We start from the raw sequence: 23,660 nt of genomic DNA on the forward strand, positions 1-23,660 counted from the left end.
GGTCTGGAGAAGAGGAGACTCTCATCCAGACCCGGGTACCATAGAACCTGTAAAAAAAAGAATTAAAATAAACATATACTTACCTTCTGATGGCCCCCTGTCTGCAGGCTGCGGTGCTGCTGGCTCTTCGGCTGCTTGCGGTGGTAAAAGGTCCTTTTACCACCACGAGCCGCCGAAGACACCGGACGCACCGGAGAAGGAGACCAGGGGCCATCAGAAGGTGAGTAGAATGTGTTTTTTTTTTTTTCTCCATTTTTATTCTTTTGTTTTATTATTGATGCTGCATTTGCAGCATAGTAACTTGGTCACACTATATAAATGCCGGTTGCATGGATTTATATCGTGTGACCAAGTTGTCATGCACTTTCCAAGTGATGCTAAAATCGCTTGACAACCCACATGCGAAATCGTATGTTCAAAACGTTTCACAAACGCTTCTACCTGGCAGAAAAAACGCATGGAAAATCTGTATGCGTTTTTTCTGCCAGGTTGATGCAGAAACGCTCAGGAAAAATCCACAGCATTTCTACATCGTGGGCACATGTTCTGTAAAATGCAACAAGTGAAAAAGCCCATACACTTTTTTTTTTTTTAAAAGGGTTTTACAAGATATTGAAAATATAGTTTCCTGCCAGAAACCATTCCACACATGTCCAGGAGCTGGATCTGGACTACTGCACATTTCAGTTGAAGTGAGTGATGCTAGTCTGTGGTCCCAGACAGGGTGTAGAGGTCTGCAACGTTTTTTTTTTTTTTTCAGAGAAAGCAGATATAATTTTTTCTTTTTCTGTTCCCATCAACTCTTCATTATAAAAAAACAAAACATGTTTTTCAATTCAGGGAATCACAGGATGACATACTATAGTTTTTCAATGGGAACTAGGTAATAATTCCTAATATTGGCACTTTAAGGGGATTGAACATCATCTGCCAGAATCTTGTACAGATTTCAGCTGATCTCGGAAATGCATTTTTATCCATTTATTTGAGGAAACTTCCTAACAAAAAGACTGACCAGCAAAGACAACTCTTTTAAACCTAAAAAATGTTTGTTTTTTTATTCGCCTCTGTTGCGTAGATATTGGTGATCAAAGTATTTGCCACCTAAACAGTTAGTTATTAGTTATAGTTGACATTTTCAGAGATTTCACCGAGGACGTGTACTTTCTCTTTCTGGCATTGACCAATCAAATGCGAGAATAAGCATATAAAGTGGATATAAAACTTAACTTTTACTTTAATAGTTAAAAAAACTGGCAATCCTAAAACATTTGTAGACAATACACATAATATACATAAAATACAAACAGCTGAAATATTTGCCTGTGTCCCTGTATGGGGTCTGAAAATTTACTTTAGTCAGAGAAAATGGCATCAGCAAATATCTATATCAGTGAAAAGCAGCCTAGCAAAAAACAGACCATATTGTCTGAGAAACAGTGCTTTTAATGAAGGAAAGAGAGCAGGAACGGTCTCACCAATTACATAGTTCTCTGAGCACCTCCAATGTCCTTCTCCAAGCACCCCTTCACAACGAGTCGTGGTGGTAGACTGTCACTGTCAGTCCCTATTGTCTGGAACTGACCCTGGGACCCCCAGACTCCTGCCCTTACAAGGGCAGTCCACAGCTGGCCCTGTTGTAGCTAGACAGCAATGGACTGACCCTATGCGCCTCCCTTTTCTCTGACTATAGCCAGTCTTCTGATCCCATACAGGGACACAGGCTAAATATTTCAGCTGTTTGTATTTTATGTATATGTTATGTGTATTGTCTACAAACGTTTTAGGATTGCCAGTTTTTTAACTATTATAAAGTAAAAGTTAAGTTTTATATCCACTGTATATGCTTATTCCTGCTTTACCTTGTGGATCTGGTAAGGTGGGGATTGCCATCTGTATCCCTCCTATAATACGTTTTGCATTTTTGATCAATCAAAAGCAAGCAGCAATACACTGGGAAGAACAACACACTCATAGTAGCATTGAGAAATGGTCTGCTCTCCTCACTGCTGTGTGATGACGTGCTGGTGCACAGCAGACCTGAGTGTCATTCAGCTCTCCTCTCTGGCATTGTGTGGTGAAAGGCAATACTGTAGGAGATCAGTCTTATTACAAACACTTCTAATAGCTCTGCTCTCAAATTACAATGTGTATTTGGTCCTGCCAATAAAGATCCTTCACATTTCCAAAGCAACTGCATCTCTCCCCACATTGAATGTTGTCATGTCTCTCACAGAGCCTATTCTAAGCTATAGTGGGGCGTGTTCTTTTTTCCCTTGTATGTGGATGCCTGATTATGATTGGCAGAGCTGGCAGCACTGAGAGGAGAGCTATGAGAAGTGTTTATAATGAGATTGCCAGGGTGTTGCTGCCTGCTTATGATTGGCAGAGCTGGCAGCACTGAGAGGAGAGCTATGAGAAGTGTTTATAATGAGATTGCCAGGGTGTTGCTGCCTGCTTATGATTGGCAGAGCTGGCAGCACTGAGAGGAGAGCTATGAGAAGTGTTTATAATGAGATTGCCAGGGTGTTGCTGCCTGCTTATGATTGGCAGAGCTGGCAGCACTGAGAGGAGAGCTATGAGAAGTGTTTATAATGAGATTGCCAGGGTGTTGCTGCCTGCTTATGATTGGCAGAGCTGGCAGCACTGAGAGGAGAGCTATGAGAAGTGTTTATAATGAGATTGCCAGGGTGTTGCTGCCTGCTTATGATTGGCAGAGCTGGCAGCACTGAGAGGAGAGCTATGAGAAGTGTTTATAATGAGATTGCCAGGGTGTTGCTGCCTGCTTATGATTGGCAGAGCTGGTAGCACTGAGAGGAGAGCTATGAGAAGTGTTTATAATGAGATTGCCAGGGTGTTGCTGCCTGCTTATGATTGGCAGAGCTAGCAGCACTGAGAGGAGAGCTGTGAAAAGTGTTTATAATGAGATTGCCAGGGTGTTGCTGCCTGCTTATGATTGGCAGAGCTAGCAGCACTGAGAGGAGAGCTGTGAAAAGTGTTTATAATGAGATTGCCAGGGTGTTGCTGCCTGCTTATGATTGGCAGAGCTGGCAGCACTGAGAGGAGAGCTATGAGAAGTGTTTATAATGAGATTGCCAGGGTGTTGCTGCCTGCTTATGATTGGCAGAGCTGGCAGCACTGAGAGGAGAGCTATGAGAAGTGTTTATAATGAGATTGCCAGGGTGTTGCTGCCTGCTTATGATTGGCAGAGCTGGCAGCACTGAGAGGAGAGCTATGAGAAGTGTTTATAATGAGATTGCCAGGGTGTTGCTGCCTGCTTATGATTGGCAGAGCTGGCAGCACTGAGAGGAGAGCTATGAGAAGTGTTTATAATGAGATTGCCAGGGTGTTGCTGCCTGCTTATGATTGGTGAGAAAGAGGAAGTACATGCCCCACAGAGAAATATCTCTGGTTTTGTCCACTTAAAACGTTTAGTGGTCTATTTTCCACTCTGCAGCCATGATGTATCATGTGTCAAGTTCAACTTGAAACATTTACTGAAATGTCCTCTTTACCCAAAATACTGTCTAATCACTGCCTAAAATTCTGGCTTTTTAATATACTTTACATTTTTGGCGGATATCCTGACCATTAAAAAGCCAAAAAAAAAACCCTTTCCGCCATGTAATTTCTAGCCTTTCTTTTGTTAATGTCCCTGTGCCTCTTTGTGCCATGCTCTTTTATATATAAGCAGATTTGTTTAATTGTATTTAATTGTAACTGTGCTTCATAGTATTGGCTTTCATTGTGTGTGTGTGTTCTTTCCTCTGTGTCTTGCTACTGGCCATGTTTTAGTACCTCAAACCGTTTGTGGGCAGACGATAGCTCTGAGAAAGACAAGGATACTGTCCCTACAGCAGTCACCATTCCAGTTGCACCAACTGTTGTAAATCCCACTTACACATCTATGACCACAACTTCCACTGGCACCGTTCCTTCCACAGCGGAGGTCAGGGAAAGACGCAGGTGTGTACCTTTCTTGCATGCGTCTATTTTCTGTTCTTGCCTTGCCGTATTGTTTGTGCATCAGTAGTGAATTATATGGTCTGTGTGATGTCTTCTGAAAGCTAGATTTCCAGGCTTGCCTATAATGAGGTAAAGTTGTAGCATATGTCAATTTGCTTTTGCGCTTAAGTTTTAAGCTTTTATCTTTGTCTAGCTTCTCCCACAATTGGACAAAATAACACCCCTTGCCACACTTCATTTGGGATTGAGACCTTAATAAAACACCTGAACAAGGAATGTATAAGCGGGGCCCAATTACAAAACTAGACAACCAACAGGAGATTAGACCCCTAAAATATAACTTTTATTTGAATATGCTAAAAAGGACTCAATAGTCACCACAACAACAAACACAAAAACAAGACAAAATGCCAGGGAACAGGGATAAGTCACACATCAGTCAGGAAGGATTACGGGCTCTATCTGTCCCTATATTCTCTCCCTTCCTGACAGCGGAGGTTGGCACCCTAATCAGTGCTGCATATGAGAGAAGGATTGATTGCCTCTCCAGTTCCCCTGATGAACCCTGGAGAGTACCAGAGAGAAACGCGTTGGGACGAGATATGAGGGATCATCAATGATAAGTGCTGCTCCCTATCTATTTATATGATATCAGACTGTTTTTGCATTTGGGACATGATATAAGGGACTATCTATGATAAGTGCTAAGTCCCTGTATTTTCTGAGATAGGATATTAGGAATCACCAATGATATGTGTTATTTCTTTGATATCTATGAGATGTGACATAATGCATTACCAATGATAAATGCTATTCCTTACTAAATGATATTGAGATTGTTTTAATGCATTTAGAATTGGTCATTTGTTTTGCTTGTATGTGTTAGTCTCTATCACATTCTGGCTCTGACAATTTAGAACGACATAGAGCAGGATGCACATGTGATACCGGTCTGTGGGCATTACTTCTGGGGATTAGTCTCATATATAACAGAACCTGCTTTATTAGCTTTGGTTATTTAGTATATGCTGGTTTATGTATGAATGTAATAAACCAGCTATCTTGAGACAAATCTTACCTTCTAAAAATTCCCAGGGCTATTATTATTGTCTCAATATATAGACTTGGGTCTCCTTAAGTGCATATCTATGATGAATTGTCGGCTTCTTAATCTGTACGTTCACTTTTCTCTATCTTTTATTCACGATTGTGGTTTTTTAAATATAAAGATAGAGATTTACCAGGGATATTAGGGACACCGACGTTGAGCGGGGGCGCCACGGAGCAAAAATTAGGGTACCAACCTCCGCTGTCAGGAAGGGAGAGAATTTAGGGACAGATAGAGCCCGTAATCCTTCCTGACTGATGTGTGACTTATCCCTGTTCCCTGGCATTTTGTCTTGTTTTTGTGTTTGTTGTTGTGGTGACTATTGAGTCCTTTTTAGCATATTCAAATAAGTTATATTTTAGGGGTCTAATCTGTTGGTTGTCTAGAATTGAGACCTTAAACCTGCTGTGGCTATGGCAGTCATGCATGCACTATGAATTAACGGAGTTAAGCAAAGTGGCAAGGGTCCATATAGTTCAGAAAAGACCACAAAACTTTACTGTTAGATTTTATTTTTAAGTGTAGATTTTTTTTATTTATTTATTTTTTTGTTTTGTGTTAACCCAGTTAGTGACACTGTTTGCAATTACTGTACCTTCCTTATGTTGTCATACTTCCAGGTCATATCTCACTCCAGTTCGGGATGAAGAGTCAGAGTCTCAAAGAAAAGCTAGATCAAGACAAGCAAGGCAGTCCAGAAGATCAACACAGGTATGCCTGAATTGTCCTGTAATCAGGAGCTACCGTATTCGGCAGACTGTAGGACACGCCATATGTATGACACACGCCAGGTTTACACAATAGAAAATAGGAAAAACATTTTTTTTAATGGGTAAAACTTCCCTGGCGCTGTAAAGAAGTAAAGTGGTTTATATCACTAAATTTAAATGCCCAAAGAAAGAATAGGGAGTTATGGATCTATTAGTGTTTCTCTGCAGCATGTGTATTATACACACACATAGCGGTCCAGTACGCAGATTATGTATGCTCTGCAGTGCACACACATACACATCACTGCTGCATGCACAGTACACACAGCTACATCAGCAATATCATCAAAGCGCACAGCTCAGCTACACCACGAATTGTCTGTGATCGGGAAGGACTGTCACCATTCTCCTCGATCACAGGAAGCTACCTTCAGATAATGAAACGCACTCTTTCTAACAAGATTTTTTTTCTTGCTAAAAATTGAGTCTTATAGTGCAAAAATGCTGACTATTCTGTGCTGTATAGATAAATTATTATACAAAGCTCTCTATGGGCTATATAATTGTTTTCAGTACTTAAAGGGGTTATCTGGGACTGTTTTTTTTTTTTTTTACTATGGGCCTAAGAACGAACAGGCAAGTAGTTGCTACCTGCCTGCCTGTTTTGCCAGGGGCCGGTCTCTGTCTGGCACAGAACAGTCACAGACCTCCCCTGCCAGGGATTCAGGGGCTTCTGCTTCTCTGTGGATGGGGCGTGACTGCTGAAGTCATGCTGATTGACAGATGGCTCCCCACTGCTTAACTGCAGGAAGTGTGCTGTTAATCAGCATGATGTCAGCAGTCTAGCCCCATCCACAGAGTAGCCCGGAAGAGCTGCTTTGTTGACGTGGAGCAGCTGTGTCAATGCCGGTTAGAACAAGCCGGTAGTTGGCAACTACCTGCCTTTTATTTTTCAGGCCCATAGTAAAAAAAATAAATAAATTAGTCCTTGGTTTCTCTTGAGCATTGAATTCACCTTTTAGGGTTGTGCAGGTTCTTAGGCAGGATTTAGTAGTGTGTAGCTTTTTTGGAATTCATAGATGAGCGTAAAATTACACACCTGACATTGGTTTTGTTGGTTAGGATAGGCAAGTTTATTTTATTCTGAGCTTCTTTAAGCATGCAGAAAATATTATATAAGAAAGACAGAGGAATTGGCCCAAGAAAAAACACATTGCAGTGTGAAAGCATGACTGATAAGTAATTCGCTCAAGGTAGCGTTTCTTCCAGCTCAACTGCTTTGTAGCGGCCTTGCATGCTTGGGGAAGTATGCTTGCTTTTCTCCATAGGGATGAAATTGCACATGCATTTTTTTTTTTGACGGCCAGGTGTAAATCCAAACAGATGGAAAATTCCTCTTCTTTTTTTGATGCCCATTACCCATTCCAGAAAACTGCATGTGCGATTCCTGCCAAAACCTATTGATGTATGCAAGTAAAAGAAATGTCATCAGAAAATTACCTATTTAAATAAAATTAAACATTTCTTTAACAACCTCTTAACAGACTGATGAATCTAATGAGAATTAACTTGCACTACTCACAATGTTAGGGATATTTGGCGTTAGGGCATTTAAGTAGAAGCATGCAATGATTTCCTCATGTCAAACAATTTATTGAAACCAAAGCCAACAGTGTTGAGTATAGCCCAACAAAAATGCCAGTCTTAACTTGGCATGTGGCCTTGAGCATCAATTATAGCTTGACAATGACTGTTCACAAGTCGGGTTATTGTCTGCTGAGGCATGGCATCCCACTCTTCTTAACGGGCGGCCATCGGGTCACTGAGGTTCTGGGGTACAGAGTTTCGAGCCTCTACATGGCGACTCGGCTGATCCCATAGGTTCTCTATGGAATTCAGGTCTGGAGAAAGTGCAGACCATTCCATTTGAGGTACCCGGTCTCCAGCAGCTGTTGCCTAATGATGTCACCTTAATGAGCTGGAGCATTGTCATCCATGAAGATGAAATTAGGCTGGTGGTGTTTGTGCCTAGGCACAATGACTGGATTGTTATTCAAGTAGTAGGGGCTGGTCACTGTACCATTCACAAAGTGTAGGGCAGTTCTGTATTGACTAGACACTGTAACGAACCACCACTGGTGACAGCAGTGGCTGTTACATAGAGCTCTCCTTGACGTCTCCAACATCGTTGGTAGCCATCATTTCTGCTCAGCATACATAAATTTAATCAGTGAACAGCACTTAGGCCCATTGGTCCAGAGTAGTTGCTCCCTGGCCAATGCAAGACGATGACTCCTGTGCCTGTTGGCGTGATCAGGTGCCCTTGCAGGTCGTCTAGCACACACGTCACGTTCATGTAAATGGTTTCGAATGGCCTGGTGTGACACTTGAATGCCTCTCGCCTCCCTTAAATGCGCCTGGAGTTGTGTGTCATTCATCATCTGATTCTGAAGGGCATTGTTTACAATGAAGCGGTCATCGGTGTGGGATGTGGCCAAAGGACGTCCACTTCTCTGCCTTTCAGTGACTCTACCAAACTCTCTTCCAACCTGCTGATGACACTCTGTGACACTCTAAGCTCATTGGCCACTTCCATCTGAGAAGATCCTGCTTGAAGCCTCGCAATGGCAAAGGTATTGTTGATCAATTGTTAGGTGTCTTGGTCTCATGATGTGAAGGACTGTTTAAATATCAATTATAATTGAATCCTGAAGTTTATTGGCCGATTCATGGTTCAAACACTGTTGTGAATTTTGCCATTAAGTTCCTTGTTGCAGAATAGTAAGTTGTGCAAAAAGTACTGAAACATTGAACAGTTGGACGCGTGCATTCAATAGTTTAGAAAAGGTCGCACTAAGTTCACCTGAAAAGGTTAGAGTGCATTTTAGGTTCATCCTGAAATTTCATCCAAAAGCCAAAAATCCCTAACTTTTTGTGAGTAGGCTATATATGGATAACACAGGATGACAATGTTCACAGTAGCTCATGGTTAAATTTCACTTCCCCCAATCTTCCTGCTGTGACCCCTGCACAGATCAGAGCTTTCCTAGAAAGCGTTCCATAAAAGCTGTGAACATCATCACGTTTCCTATGAACGAGGCTGATGTAAAGCATATGTCTAATTAGCAATTATGTACGAAAGAGAATAAAAACTAGTATTAGAAAATGAAAACCTATTAAATATTTCACATTTTATTAGACAAAATGTTATGCATTCACTTTAGTGCAGGAAATGTAAATTGACCAAACTAAATTTAAAAGAAGCCTTTAAAAAAAAACAAAAAAAAACCCCACACATTTAACTTTGTCCATTGATTAACTTCATATTGCATGTTTTGCAGGGTGTAACGTTAACAGATCTCCAGGAAGCCGAGAAAACAATTGGAAGAACTCGCCCTACTCAAACAAAAGATCAGGAAAGTGAAGAAAAACAAGACAAAGAAAAACAAGAGGAAAAGAAAGAAGCCGAAATTAAAAATGATGATTACCGCTATAGGTTTTCTCGCAGTGTGGAAGAGGTAAATGTTTTATGTAAAATGGGATGTGGGCATATTCAGGAGTTCCCCTTGATTACATACCAAGGCCTAAAAGACAAAAGCTTTACAAAAACTCTGCAATAGCTGCAAAAATGAAAAAAGCAACAGTCAAAGCCACTATTAATGAAACCACCCCAAAAAGATTGTCTGCGATTATAAATACACATTCGAAACAAAAGAAATATACGTGACCCTAAGCTTCCGACTTTTGCTAATGATCATGAAGAAATTTCCACTTTTTCTATGTTGGACTTTCCAAATGTAGAACGTAGCATGTATGTAATGCTCTATGCATCTGGCATTCTTTCATCAGCTCTGCAAGTTTTGCATAAAACAACCTTCATTTGTTGGTAATTTTCAGAGGTACCGGCCATCATCAACAAATACTACTGCTGTATCGTCGTCCACGCCATCACTGTCGTCATCCACCAGTTCTTTATTTTCTTCAAGTTTGTTAAATCGACCAAGCAGCCTAACTGGACTGTCCTCTTCTTACTCCAACTTATCAAGGTTCTCCTCAAAAGAGCCGGAGAGAGGTAATTTCCAAGGTCTTCCTCTAAACCATGTTTAACTGCACAAATAGTAGTAGTGTTTTTTTTTTTTTTTCCAACTCTGGAAGCGGTTGGCCTGGTTTGAGTGACTGTGACTACGGACTTCAGAATGTTGCGCACACTATCACGATTCCTCTGTGTTGCTGGTTGAGCTAGTTCTCACACAACCACATGTATGTGATTTTCACACGATCACTTTCCCACTTTTGACATTTGGCATCATTCAATAGGAGTTAAATGAGAAAATCTGGTACGTGACCGCATACACCGACCGTATTGAGGGGTTGACAGTGACTGTAGACTCCTAAACTAGGACAAACCCCACTAATGTGAAATTCCATCTTAAAACCACTGTACTTAATTGTAACTCCTATCCTTCTTTTTATTACTGTTACACTATACCAATATATAATATGATATATATATAATTAGCAGTGTGTACATGGGGTTGCTTAAATGGGGAGTCCAAGATGACAGGACATTGCTGCATTTAAAAACTACAGCATGAGACTGGGAATGTCTCTGAAAATAATTTCCCCTAGAATGGCAAATCTCAGCTTTAGGAGTGTGCACAGTTCTTTAGCTTCCCTACTTATAACTATACTATAACTTGGCACTCAACTACTTAAGGCTGAAACAGTAAAAATTACATTGAGTAATTGTAATATGGAAATATTTTATAAAATGCTGACCTAGTAGGGCAGACCAACAGATGGTGGTATACACTTAATGGGAATTTGTCAAACAAGTCATGCTTTTTTATTTTTGTTTTTTATATAAAAGGTCTGTCTGATAAGCCCAATTCTATTTAAAAAGCTATATGCCAGTCTATAAAAATGATCACCTAAACACTAAAGTTTTCAGATTGTAGCAGTCGGAGGGACCTGCATTAATGAAAGACTTGTGGAGTTGAATGGAGAGGCCAAATCTCACTTTTTCTCTGCCGCCCTCTTTCGTCGTTTATGGGAGTGATGATGGGTACAGCTCTCTGCGATCTTCATGGGGATCCTAACAGCAGAACCCACAGAAATCTAAAAGATTTCACCTATTCAATGGGAAGTGATTTTTATATACTTAAAGGGGTATTCCCATCTCCAAAATCCTATCCCAATATGTAGTAGGTCTAATACTACTAGAAAATACCTCCAATTAGAAATGTAGTATAGTTCTTCGGATAAGCTATGTCGCTTACCCCACGTGCAGGGCATTGTAGTAGCTTGGATAGCCATGGTTACGGCCACTAACAACTAACTGGCACTATGCGTTGTTGTAACCATGAATAACTAAGCTACTATAATGCCCTGCACATGGGGCAAATGAAATGGCGAATCAGAAGTACTAAACTACATTTCTAATTTGAAAGCACTTGCTAATATTATTATTACACCTACTACATATTGGGACAGGATCTTTGAGAAGGGACTACCCCTTTAAACATCCTTTTAATGTCTTAACAATCAAGTCTTTTGTAGATGAGAGAAAAGAGGAGGAAAAAGAGTCTGAGGACAAATCTCAGTCTAAATCAATAAGAGAAAGACGACGGCCAAGGGAGAAAAGGCGGTCTACAGGAGTATCTTTTTGGACTCAAGATGTAAGTGTAGCTAATAATAATAATAATTTCTTTATTTATATAGCGCCAACATATTCCGCAGCGCTTTACAACTCAGACACATTATCGGCACTGTCCCCATTGGGGCTCACAATCTAGATTCCTTATCAGTATGGAGTGTGGGAGGAAAGCGGAGAACCCAGAGGAAACCCACGCAAACATGGGGAGAACATAAACTCTTAACGATGTTGTCATTGGTGGGATTTGTACACAGCGCTGCAAGGCTGTAGTGCTAACCACTGAGCCACCGTGTAGATTCGTCAGATAGGAGTAGTAGTTATGAAATGTTTTGAGAGTAGCAATCTCCAGATTCCTTCAGTTTTTATTCTGTAAATAAGAATTACTTTAATTATGGAAGAAATGTACTTTTGATAGCTCTAGCCACAACACTATTTCAAGATTTTGCTAGCAGGGCAGAGACGCTTGTTAAAGGCTGGTGTACCAGGATGTCTACCATGAATTTACACTATCTAGGCCATGCACATTCACCACATCAGTATGGAGCAGGAGTTGACACAATAACAGTGCAAATGTCGCGTACAACCCACGCTACATTTTTGACTTCACAGGAGAAAGTCAGCCTGAAGAAAGGGGGAAAAAAAAAAGACATACCAATGGAAAGCCTACACCGGAGCAATGATGTCCTGACCACCAGTGGTCTGCCCTTCAGCCAATCAGTTGCCTCTGTTGTCAGGTCACTGGTCATGATGCCATACCTTCTGGTCTGGTGGAGACTTGTCAGTGGGAAAACTCTTAACAGTCCAGATTCTTAATTTCTTCTATGGATTCAAGAGTACCGTGATACTAAACTTCTGGAAATATTTAATACAGCGAGGTGTTTAGGTTTAGATTAGTATATTTTGCTGTGTCACTAGGTCATTCACATAGTCACATTCCCTTTGTCATTTCCTACAGAGTGATGAAAATGACCAAGACCAACAATCAGATACAGATGACAGCACGAATAGGAGGGACAGTAGAGTGAGTATTCTCATATATGTAGGGTTTTCATTGGGAAAAAATGCTGGTGTGATGACTCTCCTAGTATACATGATGATCATCACAGTAATTTATGGTTTGTGGGGTTCCCAGTTCATGGACATTCATCAATACAAACTTGTAACATGTTTATAATGTTCCAGAAGTTGGCTTTCATCATTTTATAAGCTATGTGCCTTTCACAGTCTAGATCTGCTTTATTTAACATAGTTTCCTCATTTTTTGCTTAACACGTGCAGAGAGGCATTTCCTAATATGTATGCTTGCAATGAAGCTTGCATAAACATAGGCAAAACTGCTTGCAGGACAGGATGTTTGAGATTTTTGTGTCAGTCATTCTTTCTGCCATGTCTTGTGTAAATAAGATTAACAGACTTCACAGGTTCCTCTTAGTAGTTTATTCTTGCTGATGTGTAAAGCATAGCACTGAACCTGGCAGCAGCTCAAGAATGCTAGCAAGCAATCAGAGGTCACTAGTCAGCCACGGAGATCCAAGAGCAACCCAACACTAACCTGTATTGCCAAGAAGTTTAATGGGAACTTGACAAACCAGTTAAAGAGATTTAATACGACAAGATTTGGCAACCATTTAAATCTGTTTTGATCTTCTCTAGTCTGTAAGTGTCTTGCTGAGGGGCTATGACATATGCACTATTGCCTGGAAATTCTGTAACCAGACATACAAACTCCCTAAAGTCTATTTTGTAAGTTTATAAATTACCTTTTATATATTCCTGGTAAGTTTTAAGAAGAATTGTAGTTTCCTTGAACGATAACCAAAGGCCACACCTTATGATGTACTGTCACCAGCATTTTCTTGCCTAAAACCTGGCTATGCTTCTTTACCTCTGAACCTTGCCAGTGTGTAATTTTTTTTTTTTTTTTTCCTTTTCCCCTTTTTCTATAGACTGATAACACATCACGGTAAGTGTTAAATTGCATTTTATACAAGAATTGCTTTTATCTTTTGCATATGTATTTTTCAAAAATAAATCTTAACTTTTATCCTGATTATTCCCATTTCATGAAATGATTGATTTTTTTTTGGTACCAAAATAATTGCCCGTAGTAACAGTCGACCTTTAATGTGGTTTTTAACAGATGCCATAGTTGAGATGTTTATAGACTGATGGCTGCAGCGTGTACTCTGCTTACTGAGCAGCATTATTGCATCTCCATTGGTTAGCACAGTTGTCACCGCTATCTTATTTTAAAGCTGCAGACATATACGTGAGAGTTGTGTGTATATTATAAATTGTACAATTGTTACATTTGCTCTTAGATATACCACCGGGAGTACGGGTGTTTTATCGACTGACCGTTATGAATCCAATACTGGGTCGTCCAGTTACTTAGAAAGGATTAGACCTGGCCATAGCAGATTAGATAAAGATGACTCCACAGACTTTAAAAAGGTAATAAAAAGGCTTCTGTGCGGGTCCTGTAAATGTGAAACCTAATTGAGAAGCTTTATTTAGTTGCCTCTCCTTTACTTGTGTGCCAATAAGAAAGTCATACTTTATTACTTGGCGTTCACAATTTCAGACTGTAACTAAGAAATTCATTTTTCTACCTGTTTCAGCTATATGAACAGATTATGGCGGAAAATGAGAAATTGAAGGCCCAGCTGCACGACACCAACCTGGAGCTGACAGAGCTTAAGTTACAACTTGAAAAAGCAACACAGGTTTGCGTGAAGCTTTAATCATTTCATCTTGGAATAGAACATTTCACTGTGGGTTTAGTATTTAAGGGGCATTTCTGAGGTCCGATAACTGTTAATCTGCAGGATAATGGCGTTATGAAGGTGCTTGGCCGCTGTGCGGAACCCAGAAGAAAATTAACTTTTTCTCCTTGGAGCTGCCGGCTTTAGGTTATACAGGTGTGCGCAGAGCAATAAGTCACTGCTAACAGCATGGAAAGCAGCGACTGAAAGCACCCCCTGGCACGGATTAACAGCCGGTTCTGCAGTACATAATTGAAGAGCGAGTGGCTCAGATGTCTTATTCCAGCGAAGTCCATGCTTTTCTTCTATGTAAATGAGCTAAGATTTATGGGCCGGACACTGATCTACATGAGAATCTGCTTCCAGAGATGATTATAAATGAAAGGAGGCATTATCAGTGTGAGACATGTAATTACCACAGAACAGGAGAACTGAACTTTGTCTTGTTACAAACACATTTGCTGCAGCTCTCACAGCTCTGCTGTATTACAACAATATTACAGCCCTGTCTACCTGTGAGCTGGAAGCTGAGAGGACCCTGCAGATGTCAGGTATAACCACACACAGCTCTGCAGTGAGATCAGGAGAGCAGAGAGAAGCCATTACACATCACACTGGTTATGTCCCCTTCATGTAAAATAAGCTCTGTTGGCGGATTCTCATGCAGATCAGTGTTCTGCCAATAGTTGGAAACAGCTCATTTACATATAAGAAAAACGTGGATTTCCCTGGAATAAGACAGAGTTGCAAATATTAATGTATAATTTTTTTTAGCTTTCTATGACCATATAGACAGGTTATGAGTGTTCATCCTACTGACAGATGTTCTTTTAAATGCTCGTATTTTGGGCTAAAAATCATTTTTGTAGTTGAGTTGGCAGATTTTTAACACCAAATACATGCCTTTTAAGTAAAAAGTTGTCTGCTAAGGTGTCCACATCCTAAACAATTGGAAACTAATTTGATCTCTAGTAAAATGGCCATTTAAAAGTACCAACATTTATCTTCTGTCTACACAATTCCCCATTTTGACTGGTGGTCCGGCCCCTGTGACTGGAGAGGTGAAATGCCCTTAGTGCTTTTGTGGACTTCTATACAAGTACCACCTCTCCAGCTAGTGGCTATAGCACTATTCAAACGTGGATACGGGTCCCATCCTCATGTTATTGATGACAAGCCTTTAAAGACCAAGCCCAAGAAAAGACATTTTGAATCTGATTGTTACAAATCCAATTGACATAAAACAGGTCTCTTGGTTATTGGTTAGCCTGTAGAGTACAGTTGTCCTAGTGGAAGCAATACAATGAAGGAGCTTCCTGGAATGAGCTAGCTATCCAGGTAATGTGGCCACAATTATGTAACGTAACCCAAGCTTTCTATGTTACAGAGGCAAGAAAGATTTGCAGACAGATCACTTCTGGAAATCGAAAAAAGGGTAAGTGTGATGTTTTTTTTTCTCCTTTCTTTGGCTTGTGTTGCAGATATGATTAAAGGTCTCGTATTATTACCCTGAATTTTTAATCCATGGTGCAAATTGTGTCTGTGGATATCTGGGGGTAACATTTTGCAAAATAATTGCTTCAAATTACTTTTTCATGTATTTTAGTGTTTTTGTTGCATTTACACTCTGAAGTAGGTCAGATTTGGCTGTCTAGCCAAGATGGATAGAAATAAGGGGACATTAAAGTTGCAGAATCTTCTGTTTGTCCTTACACAGGACCCATTCATTTGTGTGGAAGGCACAAAGATTAAGACTGATAAATTGATAATTTCCGTATTAAGTTTTTTTTTTCTATTGAAAAAGTATACATTTAAAAAAAAAAAACAACTCTGACTTTGATGCAGACTCTCACACTGAGCCCACGTCTTTGCCCGCACAGGATGGCTGATTAAGCCATTACATTGCAATTCTCCTGTGAAAGCCAGCCTGTGGCCGGCATTTGTAGGAGATTGATTTCTGCTATACATAGCAATGCTGATGCACTAATATGTATAGCACAAGTGATCATATGGTTTCCTTAAGGGGGACTATTAAATACAGTGTAAAAAAAAAAATAATTTAAGAATGTAAAAAAATATTAAAAAAAGTTCAAATCAACCCCCTTTGGCCCCTATTAAAAATATAGCAATTAAAAAAAAATGAGTACACATATTTGGTATTGCAGCGTTCATGAAAGTCCAGTCTATCAAAATATGAAATAAATTAATCCGATCGGTAAACAGCGCAATGAAGAACAAAAAGCCCGAATTATGGTTTTTTTCAAGTACACTGTGATTTAGATGAATGGTGTCATTCAAATGTACAACTCGTCCCGCAAGAAAACGGGCCCCTACATGACCATATTGACAGAAAAGTAAAAGTTATGGTTCTTGGAAGAAGGGGATGAGAAAAAAAAAGACCAAACTGAATATTGCCATGGCGTGAAGAGGTTAATCATTGTTCTATTTAGTGATTTTTCACCTGTTTAATATACTCTCTTTTCCTCGTTTTGGAAATAAAATTGCATGACGTGTAGCATTAGTTTTCTCCTATTCCTCCCAATGGGATAGCACAACTGAATAACTGTTCATTCAGTTTTATAACCAGATGGATATAAAGCTTCTTGTGCTGGTGACACACACTGCATCACTGTGTTGCACGAAGAGTAGGCATGGCTTCAGTCAATCTTACAATGATTTCTGAAGCCGGACTCTACTGATCTTGTTCACAGTGAGTGTCCGAGTCTGCATATTTTCATTGTGTATAGTAGCTGCACAGGAGCCTTCCTTACTCATGAGGTTGTAAATTGTAGGCTAAATTCACATGTCCAGTGATCATCCGTTAGAACGGGTCCAGTAGCAATCTGTTGACAAAAAAATTGTGCAGACTCAATTTTTTTTTGTCCGGCTAAGGCTGCGTGCCCACTATGCGTTTTTGCCGCTGAATTTCCACAGCAAAAATGCTTAGACGCTTGGTAATATGTTCCCCATGGTCCCCAATAATAATCCGCATGTGCTGTGCACATGCTGCGAAAATTTCCTCTGTGGATTATCATTGCGGAAAAATCCGCAGCATGTCCATTATTTTTGTGGAAATGCGGCCATTAACTTGCATTGAATCGCTTAATATCCGTATGACTACATGTGCACATGCTGATATTGAGCGATTCAATATGCGGATGGTACCCGGGTCTGGAGAATAGGAGACTCTCATCCAGACCCAGGTACCATAGAACCTGTAAAAAAAAAAAAAAAAAAAATTTAAAATAAAAAATATACATTATGCTCACCTTCTGATGGCCCGCGGTCTCCTCTCTTGTACGGCTCGCGGTGGTGTAAAAGGACCTTCTATGACGTCATTTAGTCATGTTACAGGTCACGTGACCGCTGACGTGAGATGGCGTCACATGACTAAATGACGTCATGGAAGGTCCTTTTACACCATCGCGAGCTGTACAAGAGACTGGACGCACCATAGAGGAGACCGGGGGCTGTCAGAATGTGAGTATAATGTATATATTTTTTTATTCCCCCCCCCCCCCCCAATGAAAATACGCAGCGGAAATTTCAGCAGCATGTGCACAGCACAAGCAGATTATCATTGGGGACCATGGGGCACTTATTACCAAGTGCTTTTTAAGCGTTTTCGCTGTGTATATTCCGCTGCAAAAACGCTTGAAAAACGCATAGTAAGCACGCAGCCTTTAAAAAAAAAAAAGATTTTTTAACTGGATTAGTTTTTTTGACATTGAAGTCTCTGGAACACTGATCCGTTAAATAGCAATCAGTTTTTCATCTATTTGAAAAGGATCCATTTTTTTTCTTACTGAATCCTTTTCAAATCGAAGACAGAGGGTTGTTAAGAAAGCTGATAATTGCTTAACATGTGAACTTAGTCTGTTTTATGTAATATATGCTTTTACAGTGCCTACAAGTAGTATTCAACCCCCTGCAGATTTAGCTGGTTGACACATGCGGAATTAACTTGGCATTGTGACATTTGTCCTGTAGATCAGCCTGGAAGTGGGAAATGCACTGCAGCAAATATTGTTTTTTTTTTTTTGTTTGTTTTTTTAAAACGTTAAAAGTTAATTCAGAGTGTCATTTATTATTCAACCCCTCAAACCACAAGAATTCTGTTTGGTCCCCCTAAAGTATTAAGAAGTAGTTCAGGCACCAAGAATAATGAGCTTCACATGTGTGGATTAAAGATCTCTTTTGCCAGCCTTTTCTGACTATTTAAGACCCTCCCCAAACTTGTGAACAGCACTCAGACATGGTCAACATGGGAAAGACAAAGGAGCATTCCAAGGCCATCAGAGACAAGATCGTGGAGGATCACAAGGCTGGCAAGGGGTACAAAACCCTTTCCAAGGAGTTGGGCCTACCTGTCTCCACTGTTGGGAGCATCATCCGTAAGTGGAAGGCTTATGGAACTACTGTTAGCCTTCCACAGCCTGGACAGCCTTTGAAAGTGTCCTCCCGTGCCGAGGGGAGGCTTGTCCGAAGAGTCGAGGCTAACCCAAGGACAACAAGGAAGGAGCTCCGGGAAGATCTCATGGCAGTGGGGACATTGGTTTCAGTCAATACCATAAGTAACGTACTCCACCGCAATGGTCTCCGTTCCAGACGAGCCTGTATGGTACCTTTACTTTCAAAGCGTCATGTCAAGGCTCGTCTACAGTTTGCTCATGATCACTTGGAGGACTCTGAGACAGACTGGTTCAAGGTTCTATGGTCTGATGAGACCAAGATCGAGATCTTTGGTGCCAACCACACACATGACGTTTGGAGACTGGATGGCACTGCATACGACCCCAAGAATACCATCCCTACAGTCAAGCATGGTGGTGGCAGCATCATTCTGTGGGGCTGTTTCTCAGCCAAGGGGCCTGGCCATTTGGTCCGCATCCATGGGAAGATGGATAGCACGGCCTACCTGGAGATTTTGGCCAAGAACCTCCGCTCCTCCATCAAGGATCTTAAGATGGGTCGTAATTTCATCTTCCAACAAGACAACGACCCAAAGCACACAGCCAAGAAAACCAAGGCCTGGTTCAAGAGGGAAAAAGTCAAGGTGTTGGAGTGGCCTAGTCAGTCTCCTGACCTTAACCCAATTGAAAACTTGTGGAAGGAGCTCAAGAATAAAGTCCACATGAGACACCCAAAGAACCTAGATAACTTGGAGAAGATCTGCATGGAGGAGTAGGCCAAGATAACTCCACAGACCTGTGCCGGCCTGATCAGGTCTTATAAAAGACGATTATTAGCTGTAATTGCAAACAAGGGTTATTCCACAAAATATTAAACATAGGGGTTGTATAATAATTGACCCACACTTTTATGTTTAGAATTTAATAAAATTCAACTGAGCAACATAACTTTTTGGTTTGTAAGATTTATGCTTCTGTTCATAAAACCTACTCTCGTTTGCAGTTTGAAGGCTCTAACTTATTTGCATCTTATCAAACCAGCTAAATCTGTAGGGGGTTGAATACTACTTGTAGGCACTGTATATTGGTTCACAGGGAGTTCCTACACTGTAAAGATTTGTTTGTGTTACATATGCATGCCTTCTCATTATTCCTACTAGTCCATAAGGGCCTCATCCAACTAATTATCATTACTTTTACATTAGGAAAGAAGAGCTCTGGAAAGACGAATATCTGAAATGGAAGAAGAACTTAAAGTAAGTAACGATTTTGAGACTAAGAATGAAACAGTTTTTGCCTTTTTAAACACTTTTTTTTTTCACTTTGATTTTAGGAAAACCATCATGTCCTAAAATTTAGAATTTTGATTATACTTAATGGGACTCTGTCAACAGAAAATAATTGTTCAAACCAAGTACAGGTGGTGCATCATGGCAGGGCCTAACATTTACATACTCCTTCCCACTTTCTTGTTTGCCCTCAATCTCCAGCCCCCCTCTTTGATTGACAGCTCTGGCTTCATAGAGCTAGAGAAGGATGGATATTGAGAATAAGCTAACAGGTGGGGAGGTGTATATAAATGAGTGGCCCCACCATGAAGCACTGAGTGCCTTTACTTTGTCAGCACAGGACGACTGTTCAAACAGAGTCCCTTTAAGTGGGACTAATAGACTCTTGTACGTGGCTGGCAGAAATGGCAGGGTTTGCTGCTACTGTCTCACTTGACAGCTGTGATCATTATTGACAGCAGCGTTTTGAGGGTTTAAAGGGAATCTGTCCCCAGGTTTTTGCTATTTCATCTGAGAACAGCATAATGTAGGATTAGAGACCCTGAATCCTGTAATGTATCACTTAGTTTACTGGGTGCAGCAGTTGACAGATTTCTTGTGTGAAGCAGAGCTCAGAAAGCTAACCCCGCCAACACAAAAGCTTTCTGTGTACATTGTTTGATGGTGAGCTGCTTATCACAGGAGGGGACGTTGTCTGTGTAGCAGTCCCTAGTCCACAGTCATAATGTCCTGGTGTTAAAACTTTTATTGTAAGTAAACAGCACGCAGCCTGATAAGTGACACATCCCTGAATTCAGTGTTTCAACTCCCTACATCATGCTGTCCTCAGATTGCATAACAAAAGCCTTCTGACAGATTTCCTTTAGAGTGCCTACAGATCCTGAAAACCCCTACCGATTGTTCATGACAAGTGTTATGTATGGACAGGAAGGAGGAACACCATACACCGCTTTGTGTGCATGCTTCCAGAGTAGTATATCTGTGACAAGTATTCTGAGTGATTGATTGGATCTCTGGACCCTGATCAATCCCTTAATTTACAGGACGTTTCAGGCCTTGTCACCTATTGAACAGTGTAGGTGTTCTTTTAAACAGCTGAAATTGGAGGTATCATCCAGCTGACACCTGCAGGTGAGCTGGGCACTGCTCCTGAGCCTGCGTTGTGTGTTAAAGCACTTAAGCCTCATTCAGACATCTGTTTTGGCGTAGATGAAAAATCACTGAGGAAATTCAGTGTTTTAGGTTTTACCATCAGTTTCATCACTGATTTTCACATTTAAAAAAATAAAGTGCAAAGCTTTTCCTATCCTTTACAGTGTTAAACATGGACATCTCCCAGATTGCATGCCATCGCCATTCTTGTTCTGTCCATGATTTTCTTGGACCTATAGACTTGTATGGGTTATTTTTATTCATGGGGTAGGTCAAAAGTAAACGGGTCTCCGTGGTTTTTCTTATTGCAGATACACAAAATCTGCACAAAAAAAGGCGAACAGCCATATAGACTGAGTATAGGTTCTGTCTGTGAAAAACAGTTGTCTGAATGAGGTTTGTTATCCCGCTAGTGCTGTAGTTGAACAGGTCCAAATACACCAGGAGAGAGCTGTCTAAGCTGTACGACCCTCTTAAGACCTTCAGTGTAACACCATGACTTTTTGATCTTATACGTAAAATTATGCATCCTAGTTAAACTGTAGGAATTTGGAAATTTTGAATGTCGGATTTACTCAGTTTTTTTCCCTTTCATCTTTGTATATTTTCCAGTAATCATTCTCACGTCTGTCATATCTGATCCTTGCAGAACCTCCATCAAGTAAAACAGATACAGTCTTTGAGACAGTTAAATGAACGACTGGTGGCTGAGAATAGAGCTTTGACCAGAGTTGTTGGCAAGCTCTCCGAGTCCTGTAGACAGCTCCAGTCTGTGGACTTGTAGTTTCCTCACCCTTGGCTAGCCAGGCAGGTGCCCTGTGTGGAGCATTTGCCTTGCTATGGATTGTTACTAGTGCATAAGTGTGCCTGGGGATTGCTTGTAAATTACAGTGTGGCTTTGTGCATGCAGTGCTTGTTTGAAATCCTGATCCCCAGCACAAACACTTACCCAAAATCTGTTTCCCCCTCACCTTTTAGAAAATCTGCTTCCTAGCGATTCCTTTGTCGCAGATTTCTGGAAATATAATAGTGCATGCAGTGCATAGTTTATCATCAAAATGTTGGCCAGGCCTTGCAATGCATCTGAGGCAGCATTGTGGGTGCAAGCCACTGCACTCACTGATGTGAAGAGAGCCTAAACCATAGAGCAGTCATTGAAGTGTTTATTCTTGTCATATGGCGAGTACATTACTTGCCAGTTCTGATACTTTTCACAAAAACTACTTTTTACCAAAAAGAGCGCTACCCCTGTCACTCGTTTGTGTGCGGTATTGCAATTCAGCATTGTTTACTTCATTGGGGCTGAGCTGTATTAACAGACCCAGGGGGTGGGTTATTTTTGTAAGATAGCAGCCATATTTTATCATTCTTCAGCAACCATTTCTAAATGAAAGATAGTGATGTAGTTATTGTTGATAGTCTTTGGGTATGTGCTCAGATGTTGTGTTTTGCTGCATATTTTGCAGCAGATTTTTTTTCTGCTGTCTGGCAGTACCATCAAAGTCTGAGAAACCAAAATTCACTGTTCCCACATGTTGCTTTTTGATTGCTGCGTATTTTCAGTGATTAGAATAACGCTTAAAGAAGTGACATGTCACGTTCAGCGTTTTTTCACCCATAGGAAGCAATGGAGGGATGAAAAAACGCTGCAAAAACGCACCTGCGTATTTTGCTACGTATTTGCAGCGTTTTAGCGTTTTTGATGGCAAAATAGAATGGTAGTCTTTTTTTTCACAGAACTTTGAGCATTACTAAATAGACAGGACAGTGAAAAAAACGCTGCGAAAACCCAACAAAAAACGCAACTAAACCTGCGTTTTTGATGCAGCTCATCTCCTGCCAAAGAAAAGTTATCAGCAGTTTTCATGCAGATTTTGGTGCAGAATAAACACAACGTGTGTGCACATACCCTTTCAGGTATGGTGAAAGATCTTTCAATCTGCCTTCACTTCATCACAGAGCTCAACAGCTTATAAAAGTGTTGCTTATAAAAAGGAAAAACTGACTATAATTTATTCCCATATATCTAAATGTTTTTGTTGTACGAGACCAGAATACTGTTGACATTTAGATTTTGGACATAATCTATATTATGGGCTATAATTTGCTTCCTATGAGATTGACTTGACAGTGAATGGAGCAGCGGTCAAGTGTTTGCACCTCCTCTCCATTCAAGACCCGGATACCTTCCGAATAACCTGTCATAGACCGGGTGATTTTTATTTTTTGTGCATTCGTTCCTTTCCTTCCCTTTCAAATCCTTTGTTTTTTTTTTATTCCTTTCAGCATAACCATGAGTTGTAGTTTTGAATGACATATAATGTACTGAAAAACGGGGAAAATACAATAAAGGGAACACTAGAATACCACATCCTGGATATCACTGAATTAAATATTCCAGTTGCAGATCTTTATTCTGTACATGGTGGTATGCGTTGAGAACAATAAAACAAAAATATAAAAATGATCAATGTAAATCAAAATTAATATCCTATGGAGGTCTGGATTTGGAATGATACTCAAAATCAAAGTAGAAAATCAAATTACATGTTGATCTAACTTCAGTGGGAATCCCTCAAGACAACAAAATGATGCTCGGTAG

At 40.4% G+C, this 23,660-nt stretch overlaps 1 protein-coding gene across 5 annotated transcripts in view; it reads left to right on the forward strand.

Moving 5' to 3' along the window:
• The window catches only part of PPP1R12A (protein phosphatase 1 regulatory subunit 12A), a 91,299-nt gene that overhangs the window by 60,232 nt on the left and 7,407 nt on the right, over window positions 1-23,660 (forward strand). For 3 of the 5 annotated variants that reach the window (XM_073651871.1, XM_073651874.1, XM_073651873.1), the window contains 11 exons: window positions 3,796-3,966; window positions 5,695-5,785; window positions 9,126-9,302; window positions 9,682-9,856; window positions 11,344-11,462; window positions 12,396-12,461; window positions 13,387-13,403; window positions 13,762-13,894; window positions 14,062-14,166; window positions 15,593-15,640; window positions 19,823-19,873. In XM_073651871.1, coding sequence (XP_073507972.1) covers window positions 3,796-3,966; window positions 5,695-5,785; window positions 9,126-9,302; window positions 9,682-9,856; window positions 11,344-11,462; window positions 12,396-12,461; window positions 13,387-13,403; window positions 13,762-13,894; window positions 14,062-14,166; window positions 15,593-15,640; window positions 19,823-19,873 — 1,153 coding nt within the window. The remainder of the gene's footprint in view (window positions 1-3,795; window positions 3,967-5,694; window positions 5,786-9,125; window positions 9,303-9,681; window positions 9,857-11,343; window positions 11,463-12,395; window positions 12,462-13,386; window positions 13,404-13,761; window positions 13,895-14,061; window positions 14,167-15,592; window positions 15,641-19,822; window positions 19,874-23,660) is intronic. The other 2 variants (XM_073651875.1, XM_073651876.1) reach the window with 1 other exon arrangement.

This window comes from Phyllobates terribilis, unplaced genomic scaffold, assembly GCF_046119375.1.
Source record: "Phyllobates terribilis strain yellow unplaced genomic scaffold, ASM4611937v1 Scaffold_11__3_contigs__length_659146591, whole genome shotgun sequence".
Classification (NCBI taxonomy): domain Eukaryota; kingdom Metazoa; phylum Chordata; class Amphibia; order Anura; family Dendrobatidae; genus Phyllobates; species Phyllobates terribilis.